This window comes from Doryrhamphus excisus, linkage group LG20, assembly GCF_037039965.1.
Source record: "Doryrhamphus excisus strain RoL-2023G ecotype Guam linkage group LG20, RoL_Dexc_Guam_v1.1, whole genome shotgun sequence".
Lineage (NCBI taxonomy): Eukaryota > Metazoa > Chordata > Actinopteri > Syngnathiformes > Syngnathidae > Doryrhamphus > Doryrhamphus excisus.
In genome coordinates, this window is record NC_136376.1 from 15609022 (window position 1) to 15623424 (window position 14403).

Genomic DNA, 14403 nt, shown 5'->3' on the forward strand with positions numbered 1-14403 from the left:
TGTCACAGTGGAAAAACAAACACAAAGCAAAGTGGAAGAGTCTCACACAGTGTTCTCTTTCGTTTTCATGTTAGCTTGAACTGTGCTTTCTACCGCGTGGTATCTTGTGTTACAGAAAATAACTGGGCGCGGTGTCAATCCTGGTCTCCAGATGTTTGGCCAGTCCATATCTGGCAGCGTGGACATGGACGGCAATGGATACACAGGTAGGGTTATATCAGATGGGATTGAGGCTTCATCAATTTTCCCAACCACATCATAAAATTACGGAAACAAAAAAACCCTCAACAAGGAAAACGGAAAAACTTTCAATATTTGTCTTCCGAAGTCATGAATTTTGACCCTCTTTGTCCGGCAATCGCAGCACTAAAGGCTCGTGACAGAGGCAGCTTGTTTACAACATTCCTGAGATGACATTCAATCTCAACTAGATTGACTCATAAGGATATTTAACAATTGCAGGTGCATAGAATAATGTCATATTTGATGAAGACATATTTCTATATGGCATGTTTTTCTGGCAGATGTCACAATTGGAGCTTTCATGGCAGACAGTGTGGTGCTACTGAGGTGAGTAACTGTGACTCTGCAAATTCTTCTACTGAATGACTAGGACTGTGTTCCCTGATCCACATTTTATTTCTATGCAATGTGGTGGAAGATCCCGGCCTGTCGTCACCGTGGATGTCTCCATCTTCTTGCCTGTGTCCATCAACATCTCTGTACCTCAGTGCCACGAGAACCTCCCGAACATAAACTGCTTCCATGTCACGGTCTGCATGCGCTTCCGTGGACGACAACTTCCTGGACAAATAGGTGAGCGTGACAAAAGCTGTGGATTCGTGATATATTATTATTTCTGCATTATTTATACAGTATCTCACGAAAGTGACTACACTTCTCATATCTCGGCAGACATTTTGTTATATCTTCTCAAGGGACAATACCACTATATAAAGTAAAGTTGGTAATGATATCACTGATGGAGCTGCTGGATGTTAGAAACCTTGTGGTTCTCCTCAATCAATTTGAGGTACTTCCATCATGTTCACCTTCAGCTTCCTTTGCAAGGTGTGCAATGTTGGAAAAACTGACATTCGGCGAGGGGATCATGCTCTGCTACAGAATGTCACAGTACATGTTGGAATTCATGTTTCCCTTGATGAACCGCAGCTCCTCAGTGCGGACAGCACTCGTGCAGTCCTACACCATGAGTCCTACACTCATGCAATCCTACACTCCGCTTCATAATGTCACAGTACATGTTGGATTTCATGTTTCCCTTGATGAACCGCAGCTCCTCAGTGCTGACAGCACTCATGCAGTCCTACACCATGAGTCCTACACTCATGCAATCCTACACTCCGCTTCATAATGTCACAGTACATGTTGGAATTCATGTTTCCCTTGATGAACCGCAGCTCCTCAGTGCCGACAGCACTCGTGCAGTCCTACACTCATGCAATCCTACACTCCGCTTCACAATGTCACATTACATGTTGGAATTCATGTTTCCCTTGATGAACCGCAGCTCCTCAGTGCCGACAGCACTCATGCAGTCCTACACCATGAGTCCTACACTCATGCAATCCTACACTCCGCTTCATAATGTCACAGTACATGTTGGAATTCATGTTTCCCTTGATGAACCGCAGCTCCTCAGTACGGACAGCCCTCATGCAGTCCTACACCATGAGTCCTACACTCATGCAATCCTACACTCCGCTTCATAATGTCACAGTACATGTTGGAATTCATGTTTCCCTTGATGAACCGCAACTCCTCAGTACGGACAGCACTCATGCAGTCCTACACCATGAGTCCTACACTCATGCAATCCTACACTCCGCTTCATAATGTCACAGTACATGTTGGAATTCATGTTTCCCTTGATGAACCGCAGCTCCTCAGTGCCGACAGCACTCATGCAGTCCTACACCATGAGTCCTACACTCATGCAATCCTACACTCCGCTTCATAATGTCACAGTACATGTTGGATTTCATGTTTCCCTTGATGAACCGCAGCTCCTCAGTACGGACAGCCCTCATGCAGTCCTACACCATGACGCTACCCCCAGCAGACACATTGACACTTGAGAAGATACACTGTAATAAAATTGGTTAAAATGTGAGGAGTTTATTCACTTTTGTGACACACGGTATGAAATTGGATGTTGCAGCGAGCGGTCACTACCACTGTGTTCTTCAATACAAGCCCAAAATGTCATTTGGCAATTGCGGGTGTTGTTGCTCAAGTGAAATTCTTACTTCCCAACCCTTTGCTACTCATTTGAACAAGGGGAATGTCTAAAACAGGAGTCACACTGAGCAATTCTGCCTGGACATAGAGACACACTGTGTGGTTAGCCTTTGGCCTGACCACAACACCGGCGGTGTTGAGCGCAGAGGTGTTGTCCTGTTCCTGTGTTTGGGTGTGGTCATCCTGCAACCCCCAGGGGAGCAAAGGCACGGTTACATAATGACTGCATCCCAGCTCTCAGGCATAAAGCTTCTTTATTTGACTGTCTGGAAAACCATGTGGAAAGTGGAGCACCATGTGCTTTGGTGACGTCCACAATGAAACCTTCCCTTGCCTCCTCCGTAATGATCTCATGCTCTGCGCTCTGCCTCTACAGTATGGAGGAAACAGTAGGGTTTGGTCTTTCAGGGGGTGTGTTCGCCACCCCTCCCCATGTTTTACCAGTGTAACACCCTCTTGAAGCAATTACTACAGACTGAGGCTGATTCATTCATGGTTCTGGAGTTTGAACGACAAGGAGTTTGTGTATAGTTTTCTCAGAAACACCGCTAACTTGACCTCACACTTATGATGATTTCTCTTCAAAATACTTGCTCATTTTCTCCATCACTAATGCCAAGGGTGGAACCAACAAGGCTGTTATGAAAACATGCTCTGCTTTACCAGCTGGAGGATTGGTTTCCTTTTACAAGGTTTTTCATCATCTTCTCACCTTAGGTTCCATTATTATTCCATGCTGTGTCGGTCATCTCTCACTCAAAATAGCTCCTGTTTATTAACCACCTAGGATTTCAGTCTATGGAGATGAGTAAGAGTCTCAAATCCCTTCTTGGGTTTTTTTTGCAGTTCGGTTATTGAACTTTCCGGAGGGGTGTGGTATAGACCAGGGAACATCTCATTTATGCTTTAAATTTTTTTCCCCAAAATGTGTTACCAGCAAGAGTACAATTGTGTATTTTTCTTAATTTTTGAGTACCATAATTTTTGAGTACCATAATTATTTGGACAGAATTTACGCAGCAGGTCTCCGTTTTACATGCTGCATGCATAAAAACTATGAATAAAGTAAAAATGCACTAAATAAGATGACAAAATGACATGTTTCACTTAGGTCTGGGCAAGGCAGATGTCTATCAAATATGATTATTTTTAAGTCAAACATTGGCTATACAGTAGAACCTGGATTAACATCACTAATTGGCTCCAGAAGGTCAGACTCTCACTGAATAAGTTTTCCCATAAGAAATAATATAAATCCAATATAGCCATTCCAGAAAGACAAAAATCTTAAAACACGTGTTTTTATAGATTTATAATTATACTTTTACCTGAAGTAAACAATTCTGAATACCTATAAATATATGTAGACAAATATATATAGACATGATTCTTGATGTGAGTGTTCCCAAAGACACCATGTAGCACCAAGACACCACACGGACACCACCTTCTTGTTTTGCCGTGAGTTATTTCTTGACTTGAATAGTGTTCCTCACTTCAATAGCCCAAAACGGAGCCAAGGAAAGTTTCAAGAGCCAGAATTGAATTCTCAGCTTGTTGCTGTGTGACGCACGGCATCATCACTGATAGGATTATACGATTATCGGCAGTAAAAATGATACCAACATGAACTTATTGTTATGTCAGTATTGGCCAATAACACTGGAGATAGGCCGATATTGGACAGCCCTACATTTAATGTCGCTTTTGACACAATGGTCCATGGCCTTCAGTTGACTCAGCGTGTATGTGTCTTTTTCAGAGCTGATGTACAACCTTACAGCTGATGTGGATAAAAGACAAAAGAGCCTTCCTTCCCGCGTCTACTTCATTCAGAGCGGCTCTCAGGTCAGCCAGAAGAGCCAACAGCTCAGCCTGGACATCAACAAGGAGGCGTGCCAGCGCTACACGGCCTACGTCAAAGTAAGTCTGGACTGTCTTGCTCCCTCCAATCGGCCCAAACCGGAAACACTCTCATTATGCAATGTCACATTAAGAAATATTTATCTTGGAAGTTTGTTTCTATTTTCTTTTGTTTATTTGGACTCTGGTCAGAGAGGCCAAGTGCATATTTTTCTAGTCGAGATGTTTATATTGTATCATCCAAACATCAAGGACGCAACATCATCTGCTGGACGGAAGCTATTGTGCCCCCCTCCCACCTCCAGTCAAGGAGGTTAACGTAACAGTCATGCGCTTGAAGGCTGGTGAAGTCATGCTGTACTAGGGGTGGGTGCTACGAGCCTCTAGTGTACATGTCTCAGAAAAAGACACAAACAAATTCCCCTTTGTCATCACATAGTCCCACTATTGTGTTCGCTGTGATCAAGCAGTGCATCCACAGGGAGGGTCCACGTCCTTAGGGCACCATGCATGCTTGCCTTTACTCTAACACAGAAGCCCACTGTGCAGGCTTGTAAAATTTCACTACCATTTTTTTTTTTTTTACTGAGCACTCCTGGCGCTTTCTCTGTGGGAGGCTGAACTACCTACTGGGGAGGAGGAGGGGTACCGAGGGTTCTCATTTCAACGGCATGCCTCTCCCCCGTCACCCACTTTTACAATAATGTATGCCTCATGCGTACACGTTAAAGCAACTGGCGCCCTCAGCAACTCAAATGAATGTACATTTGCTGGCTTAGCTTAGTAAGTCTGAATCATTGTTTTTCTTTATTTTTCTCAAGCTGCCTCACATTTTCTCATCTCAACAGCACAGCGTTGTCATCACACTTACAGCTTTGTATTTACAACACTGGCGATAATTTCCCCACTGAGGGACGAATAAAGGCATATCTTACTGGCGATACTGTACATTAGTGGTGTCACAAGATGGCAACATCTGTCTTGGTGACACTCGACCTGGGACGGTGATAAATCAATTCATCACACCAGAAGTGAAAATGAAGTCGACAATGTGTCCGGCCATGTGCATTCTAAAATGGTATTGGGCAATAGATAGTTGGACAGTTTAGTATATATGAACATGCACCCTCCTATTATAGCTAAGAAACAAACAAACAAACAATGGGCTTGTTTTTGCGATAGCTATGAGCTGCAGTCCCTTTAACAGAAAGAACTCAGAGTCGTTTGCCCGGTTAAGATTCACTTTAATCTTAATGTTGGACTGTTTAACCATACACTTCATTTCATGTTTTTTACTATTATTTTCTTTTTTCTTTTTTTCCCCCAAATCCAATCATCCACTCATCCATTCCGTCCATCATTTATTCAGTCGGTTTGTCCTACACAAGGCCATACCTCTCCCAGCTGACGATGGGCAGACCACCTCCATAATAACATGATTGAGTGCTAACATTGACGGATAATGTAGTGTGAAAAGAGAATTCTCATTGGTCATCATGAGCAACAGGCGTAGGGGAGGGATTCAACTGACTAAAATGTGTCCAATTTGAATTGGCACAGCCATAGCAGGAGCAATTCCTTTTTGGGTGGTGTCCAGTGTTGGTTGCTAGTACAGTATAGCAAGGTGAAACATATCACCAGAATCAGCATTATCAGAGGTGATCTATCTATTTGTTGCCCATTCTAAGAGTCTTCCTGACCAGGGGCGTCATTCATCTTTCTTGTGTGTCTTCCCACATCAACCAACCATGTCCTCCCGTTCCCCAGAAACAGTATCCTAATGGAAACCAGCCGGTTCCCCAGTTTTATCCTCATGTGTGGGTAGTTAGCCCCGCTTGGGAGTCCAAACATACTAGAAAGGCAGGAGCGAGGTGAGCATCTCAGCAGGGTGTCAACTCTTGTGTAAGCTGGTGGAATATCGGCACGTCATGGATGATTTTCCGAGCTGTGATGTGTGACAGCTATAGGGGATGTTCGCCTCAAGGTATCAAATTCAAAAAATGTATTATTTGCAGGTACTCTGATAAACTGTCAACTGTATTTGGTAACTGAATATATTGGGAGTAAAAAGTAATGATGACACAGTTTAAGTTGAATTCGTTCAGCATAATGCACAGGCCTGGAGCAGACATCATCAGTTTCTACCATCTGAGTTCCAAGTGAAGTCTAGACGTGCTGCTCAGTAAATCATCAGTTTTTTTTAAATATATAGCATATAACAGCAGGTATGCCGCATATAGACACTCTGAAATGATGCAAACCTTTCATGTTGACCATTTTCAACATGTTTTTATTGGCACTAACTTGTAGCATACCTGCCGTCCAGATGGATTGTGTTTGGCTATTTTGAAGAACATTAACCACACACTTGCCACAGATGACACTATAATGTGATGTGAACATTTAGGAAAAATGAGCAGAGGTGCTGTGCCAATTTGCATCATTTTGTCAGCAGTACCAGCAACTTAACACGGAAATTCTTCAGTGTGATTTGGAACAATTGACATACTTTTCTCATGTGTTGGGCTTTCAATGTGTTTTTCCAGAATAAACATTGGATGTGAAGTTGCTTGAGAGCTTGGCAGAAGAGGTCAGAAAATGTAGAGTGAAAATATTTTTAGGAAATGTATCGGACATGCAAAATGTTTTTCATCCGGTTTTCCTGGTTAGGATCACAAGAACCTGGAGCCTATTCCACTTGACTTTGGGTCAACTATTCCACTTGACTTTGGGTCAACTATTCCACTTGACTTTGAGAGTCAATACCCTGTCGTGGTCGCCAGTCACTCACAGTACATACAGACAAACATTTACAGTCACATTCACTCCTATGGACAATTTGGAGTCTGGATGGTATTCTAACATCCATGCTTTTGGGATGTGGGGTAGACAACCGTTAGCCACTGAGTAAGCATCGTGGCATACAGGGTGCACGCTGTCATGACAATGGTAGTGACATAGCTGACCACTGTAGGATGTTCTGTGCACCTAAACATGAAAAAATGGTATTGGGCAATAGATAGTTGGACAGTTTAGTATATATGAACATGCACCCTCCTATTATAGCTAAGAAACAAACAAACAAACAATGGGCTTGTTTTTGCGATAGCTATGAGCTGCATATTCAGTGGAGCAACAGGTGCAGTCTTATCATAACACAGTGATAAAGAGCCTGCCTCGGTGTAGCATAGTTACTATGTCAGCATGCACACGTACGTGCATAGCTTTGATACATTTCATTCATTGCTTGTCTCTGTAAACACACCCTTTTAGCTAATCCCTTATTCGGTGCGCTGCACTCCTCGCGAACTCTGATCGCATGTGTACATCCTTGGCAAATTGTCCGTCGTCATATGTGTGTTTGTATTCCAGCGCACGCATGTGTGCTTTGAAATCATGCCAGGAGCTATAAGAGTCCATTTGTGGGCATTGATGAGTGTTTTAGAGCTCAGTTGACGCATCCCGGTCTCCAAGGAGGAGCTAAAATAGGAAGCGAAAGCCGTGTGTGTAACAGTTGTCCGATTAATTTAGCTTGTCAAGTACACTGTATGCTACACCCCCAACACGTGCACTGTGCTCTGGCCCATATTCCACTCGCAATGTGGCCTATATCTCTTGTCCCACTCACATTTGCTTTGCAACACAGCAGTCCAGCAACATTGGCATGTTTGCAGAAGGGGGCGTGTCGGGAATATTTCATTCACTCTCATTGTTTTGCTTTACTATCAGCTTGTGAGCAAAACACAATTAGCCAATTGTGTGTAAATGTAAGCACAAGCGGTACAAGAACGGTATTCAGTTACTGGTTGTCGTTAGTCTTTGTAAAAGTCAGGGGTCTTGACCACTTTTTGGGGGAAAGCTGCAATATTAACTTCCTTTCCCCCCCAATTTGCTAGTAGATTATATTCCAACAGTCTCATGAGATGGCTGATAAGTGAGTTTTCTCTGTAGGGTGCCTGGTCTGGTTTGCTTCCCCATCACGCTGGCATCTATGGTATGTGACACACTGGGACATGCGTATTGTTCCATTTTTATTGTTCCAACAGCCGTATAACAAACTTGATTAATACCACAGCAGCCACTGCTTCTTGTCACTGCTCTGGCCTGCTGTTCCTTTTGGATAAACGATATCGATTGGTAACTTTAGGTTACCAATCATGGTAACTTTAGGTTACCAATCATGGTAACTTTAGGTTACCAATCATGGTAACTTTAGGTTACCAATCATGGTAACTTTAGGTTACCAATCATGGTAACTTTAGGTTACCAATCATGGTAACTTTAGGTTACCAATCATGGTAACTTTAGGTTACCAATCATGGTAACTTTAGGTTACCAATCATGGTAACTTTAGGTTACCAATCATGGTAACTTTAGGTTACCAATCATGGTAACTTAAGGTTACCAATCATGGTAACTTTAGGTTACCAATCATGGTAACTTTAGGTTACCAATCATGGTAACTTTAGGTTACCAATCATGGTAACTTTAGGTTACCAATCATGGTAACTTTAGGTTACCAATCATGGTAACTTTAGGTTATCAATCATGGTAACTTTAGGTTGAGATCCGTTGACTAATCCACGTACATCACTCAGCATATGTTGAATGATATCTGTAATACATTTGCAGCACAACCCCTAGGGGGCACCCCAAAGGGCATTCACAGTCATGTATATGTTTGGATTTTGAAACAAATTTCCCCATCGGAAATTAAAATGGAAATAATCTGTTCAAGAGTTTAGCATTTGTTATGGTCTTACAAGTGTAAAAATAAGAGAACCCCTGTCAGCAGTGTACCAGAGTTAATCCTCATTTCCCAAACTGAAGTCGGATTAGTGGTTAGTGCGTAGGCCAGCAACAGCTAGGAGACCTGGGTTCAATTCCACCCTCAGCCATCTCTGTGCAGAGTTTGCATGTTCTCCCCGTGCATGCGTGGGTTTTCTCCGGGTACTCCGGTTTCCTCCCACATTCCAAAAACATGCTAGGTTAATTAGCCACTCCAAATTGTCCATAGGTATGAATGTGAGTGTGAATGGTTGTTTGTCTATATGTGCCCTGTGATTGGCTGGCCACCAGTCCAGGGTGTACCCTGCCTCTCGCCCCAAGACAGGGCTGGGATAGGCTCCAGCATACCTGCGACCCTTGTGAGGATAAGCGGTAGAAAATGAATGGGAACAAAAGTCTCCAGCGGTTTGAACTCTCACTCCTGAACATTGTGGTTCAATTCTGAATTCTATGACTTCAAGGGTGTTTTCATTCATTCATTCATTCATTCATTTTCTACCGCTTATCCTCACGAGGGTCGCGGTGTATGATTTCTTTCTTTATTTTTTTTACATGATTTTAAAATGTTTTGCATTCTTTTACAATAGTATCCTTTTCGGTTTCGGTCGTTTGGGATTTGAAGAAACGCTCCATATCCACACAAATCACTAACCTGGATATATGCATTGTATATGCACTGGCATCGCCTTGATTAGTTTAATACGCACATTTCCAACCCAGTCCTTAAAGTGAGTTAAAACAAATGTTCCATGTCATTGGCACCTGGCAGCTTTCTTCTAACAGACAAACAGGAAACCCTGGCGAGAGAAAAGCAAACCAGGAGTTCTTCTAACAACCTCCCAAAGAGTCCCCACGCGGATAGAATCCCAGAAAGGGAATTGTGTGGCACGTGGAAGCCCAGAGCCAGGCCGGCTGTCACACAGCCTGCTTTGTTGGCCGCTTTATAGACAAAATACAGACTTGCCCCGAAACGTGCAGTTCCTCCTGATGCCGCCCCCTTGGTTTCACTTACCAAGAGAGCTGATACAGTCAAAGCTCATAGCGGGAAGGTAATCATATCCAGCTGTCTCCTGTCACACATGGCTGCACGTCAAGCATGGTTTCTAAAGAATATAATTAAAATGTCCTCTAACAATATCTAGAGTGGGGAATGGCAAAGGCAATCTCTAATAGTCGGTGCTTTGTCCTGAAATGTCGGCTGTTTACATCCCAAAGTAGTAAAGATGAATTATTCCAGTTAAATTTAGAACAGACTAATATTTTGGTCAGGATTTCCCTACATGGTCCTGCCAGAGGGAACGTGAGACAGGCTAGTTTTGGGAGTGCACAACAAGCAGACATCTTGACAGTAAAAAAGTTTGAAGTCGTTCTCATAAAAGTGCAATCAAGACATTAGTGAGGTGTTGTTTCTCGCCGTGGATCATTATTGTTGCTGTTGTCAATCCATCATCATACCACGACTGACCAAAGATTGTGCTGATTGGAGGATTTGTTGACTTTGGCAGCTTGGGATGCTGGGCAAAATGGTTCTGCTGGATTTTGGCAGTGTCGCTACAACATGATGCCACCGCAGGGAAACATGATGGGTGGCCAAGTCTGACCACAAAGAAGGGGATTCTCTAGCCATGCTTCCCTAACTTCCAGGGAGCAGAATGTTGTTATCCCATGGAAGGGGGAAGACAAAAGGCTGCCATTACTTCATCACTTGGCGTCTCCACAGCACTTCCCTGAGAGACATGGCCGTCATTGCCATGCTGTCATTTCCCACTTCTCTTTTCTTAATGCCTGTTGTTTTTTATGTCAACATGATCCTCTGCTTCCTGCATTAACAGTCAACGTCTCTCGTAAAGCAAAGGTGAAAATGTACACACTGCATATCTGTTTATGTCCAGCAGAGAGGTCTCTTCAAGGATGAATTCAGCACAATTGCGTTTGTGTGCTGCAGCTTCATCAGGGTGGGGCCTATAAACAATGTCTCCGATGACAATAGTGAGGCAGAAGTTGTTTCACGTTGAGTGACGAAATCAGCTGCAGGAAGCATCTGGACACTTCTTCCATCACCGGGATGGAACAGTCTCAAACACAAACACTGCACTTTTTAGCTGGCCCTCGCTCGCCATTTCGAAACATTTCAATTACATACTCATGAGACACATGCGGCAAGACATCTTAAAACGTCTTGTCAAGACATGTCTATTAAACGTGGTTATCGACACGGGTCTTAAGGTGTCTTGGGATGTCGTTGAAGTATTAAGATGACTTGAGTTATCTGAAGATGTCAAGATGTTTTAAGGTATCACTATTCCGTATTCCTCTCCTTATCAATAAACTGTCAAAATTAGGGTGACCAAACATCCTGTTTTCCCAGCACGTGTCCTGTTTTCAAGTGTAGCCTTGGCCGTGCTAGGTCAGTTTTAGAAAGTGATGAAAATTCAATGTTCTGAAGATATAAAAACAGATACAACGCGGCATCTAATTAATGCATGTAATGGGAAAAACCTCTCACGATTTTGTATAGGCACATTCATGATAACATACTTACTGTATTTTGGTCATTTGAAGCATCACCGGAACTTCCTTCAAGGGCGCATTGATTTCACAAAGGCAGCATACTGGAAGGCTACACTTAGCATTCACTTTTCCTAACTGTGTAATGTTACATTTCGGTAGTGGCCTGACGAGTTGGGAGGAAGTTTCTCTGACCAACTATTGGTGAAGCTGGTCGCTGGAGACCTGGAGACCTGGAGACCAGCATACCAGCACGAAAACACAACATATGGTGGTTGGGATATGCTTAAAATGCATATGTTTTGACTAAAAATGGCCGGTATTTAACCATGAACCAGCATCATTTATTCATATATTTGACGCCGCCAAATTGGAACCAGTAAGTGCAAATACAACAATTGAAGTCTGCATCTGGGTAGCTTTAACTGTTTGCACAAGTATGGAGATAATGAGCTTCCTGTTTATGGATGTCGAACGTTTATCACGGTGTTGGAGGAAGTTAATCTCTCAAAGCGAGGAAGTCTTCCAAGGGTTGTTTTTCTAAACAACAACATCGTTTTGGCTCACTCATTAATTATTTTACAATTAAACTGCCTGCTTGCATGCAAAAAAACCCAAATGAAAGTATTTATTTGGATAGAATTATTTAATTTCCTTTCTTTACGAGCTTTATGGGATACTTGTTGCAGTGGCTCTGTTTGATTACCCCGTTGTTACGAGCCCCATACTGCTTCCTTAAAAGGATCTCATCTGGATCCTGCTCCTTTTTTTGTTCAGCATGGGGATTTGTTTAGTTCATGCAGCAGTGCACGTGACTCCAGCTTCATCAGCCATGTAACTGTAGACATGAATGAAGGGTTTAAGGTGGGCTGCTGCTGCTGAAGATGGGTAGGATGGGTCAAAGATGTAGGGAATGTAGAGGCGCTGAGGGGGATCTTTTTGCTTCTGCTACTGTGCTGCAAAGGGGTCATTTCCACAATTAAATCCTGTGATCCTGAGAATAGAACAGAAGCAAATACCTCCTGGAAAATAAAACAATGTGGGAGGGTTGAGTGAGAAAGCTTTGAGGGACCACATCTGTGTATTTATAGGCAATTGGCAGGCTTTCACATTCAGATACTACATAACACAACTGTGGTCAGCACTGGCGTAGAATCAAGTAGTTGTTGATAGAATGTAGTAAAAATAACAACTCTGATGATTTTGGTATGTTTGAGGAGTAAACCTATTCCAGCAGCGAAGTGAGGTACCTTTCTCTCCTCTTTTATGAATCCCAGCTGTGCTTTTCACTGTCCAGGGGTCAAATGTTGAATGCCTTCTTCATGATGCATGCAAGGCTATAAAAGTTGAGGGTAGTTTGTGTTTACGTGAGCTGCATATTTGATACAGAAAATGTAGCTGTGTGTCTTGGGACCTCCCGCAACCTGGGGGTCTGTGCTGCGGGTCAGTTTTGTTCGAAATTTCATGCTGGGTGGAAGCTTATAAAATGAAACATTGATTTTTAATAGCACTAATAGTTAGCATGTTGCATGAAGAGAACCTTGCTGTTTATTAGACTCAAACAAACTCGTCAAACAGCTTTATGTGTGACGGTACAGAGCTCTGTCAGTCTCTGTTTCCTGCCCGTTAGGTGATGTTCATATGCTCTGCTTGCAAGGAGGAAATATACATTTGCTCATGGGACGCATTGGAACACACACAGCTTGCTAGGCTCGCTTTTGCAGAAGAGGTTAGGATTGGATTAGCGATGTATTTGTTTTACAGAACTCCAAAACATGCATCAAATTAAATTCAGATTTGTGTCAAATATTGCCGTTTTACGCAAATAAAGGCAAAAAAAGTCAACCAGCCAAAAAGATGATTAAAAAAAAAAAAAACTATTTGCCAAGGGACCGATACCACATAAATATAAAATGACTTTATTTGCTCGATATCACCTTAAATCACTTGTTTTTTGTCCGTTCAACAAACCCTTGGTTGCATTGTTTGTTCATAAATTAAACCCATAAAAAACAAATGACCTTGATTTGTTTCAAATATTCCATCTAAATCACAGAAGCTCCTCTTGCAACTAACAAATTGACATTATGCAAGGGGGCCAATGTGCAATAACCTCTGAAACACGCTGTTTGTTTGCTCTGTGTCAGGTTCACTGGTGTTTTGATGGACAACAGTTTGTGGAGGTTATCAGGTTAATGCCCAAAGCTGGACAAACATCTCTCTCCACCACGGCCACTAACATCAGACAGAACCGATGTTTGATCGCGTGTTGGATGTTTGTTGAAGTTTTTCAGAACACTCTACAGCCTACAATAGCCTACATCTGGCGTGAGCTGCTTCTTTCAATAACTAAATCCGAGTGCATACTTCTTGTCAAGCTTTTTTTTACATGTATGTACTTGAAGAATATAGGCGGTTCAGGCAGCAGGTGGCTAATAAACAGTCCTTTTACACAGCCAGGGATGAAAAGGCAAAGTTCTGGTGCCAGTTTGATAACTGGGACTGAAACTGATCAGACAGTCAATGAGAAAACCAAAAAGAACAAATACTGTACGAATTCATCCTTTCTACAAAATCCAAACACACACTACTAAGACAAACATACGTTTTAAGACAATTTAGTAGGATTTGTCACAAAATAATGTCATTTGGAGACCTGACCTTGGATACCTGAACTTTTTGGGGGTTGCTTTAAATGGTAACATGGATTTCTTTTGCCTTTTTTCCCCCTGTCCAGAGAGATAATCGACAAAAGCCGGTATCGTCTATGGTAAAAGGCTGGTCGTCCAGCACCATCATTTCCATGATGGAATCTTTCAAATGTTGCTGTGATAGGAACAAGCCCCAGACATCGTAGTGCTGCTGGCGTTTCAGCTGGCTCTTGAGAGAAGGATACACACCTAGAAAACTTTCCTAAGATGAGGAGTACAGTAAAGTCTCGTTATATCGATATCGGTTATAACGAATTACTACTTATTACTA

The 14403-nt window shown here is 42.6% G+C and overlaps 1 protein-coding gene across 1 annotated transcript in view; it reads left to right on the forward strand.

Moving 5' to 3' along the window:
- Positions 1-14403, forward strand: part of itga9 (integrin, alpha 9) — a 46723-nt gene that overhangs the window by 13235 nt on the left and 19085 nt on the right. Inside the window, exons 12-15 of the mRNA XM_058058166.2 lie at positions 116-206; positions 525-570; positions 662-816; positions 4025-4185. Coding sequence (XP_057914149.2) covers positions 116-206; positions 525-570; positions 662-816; positions 4025-4185 — 453 coding nt within the window. The remainder of the gene's footprint in view (positions 1-115; positions 207-524; positions 571-661; positions 817-4024; positions 4186-14403) is intronic.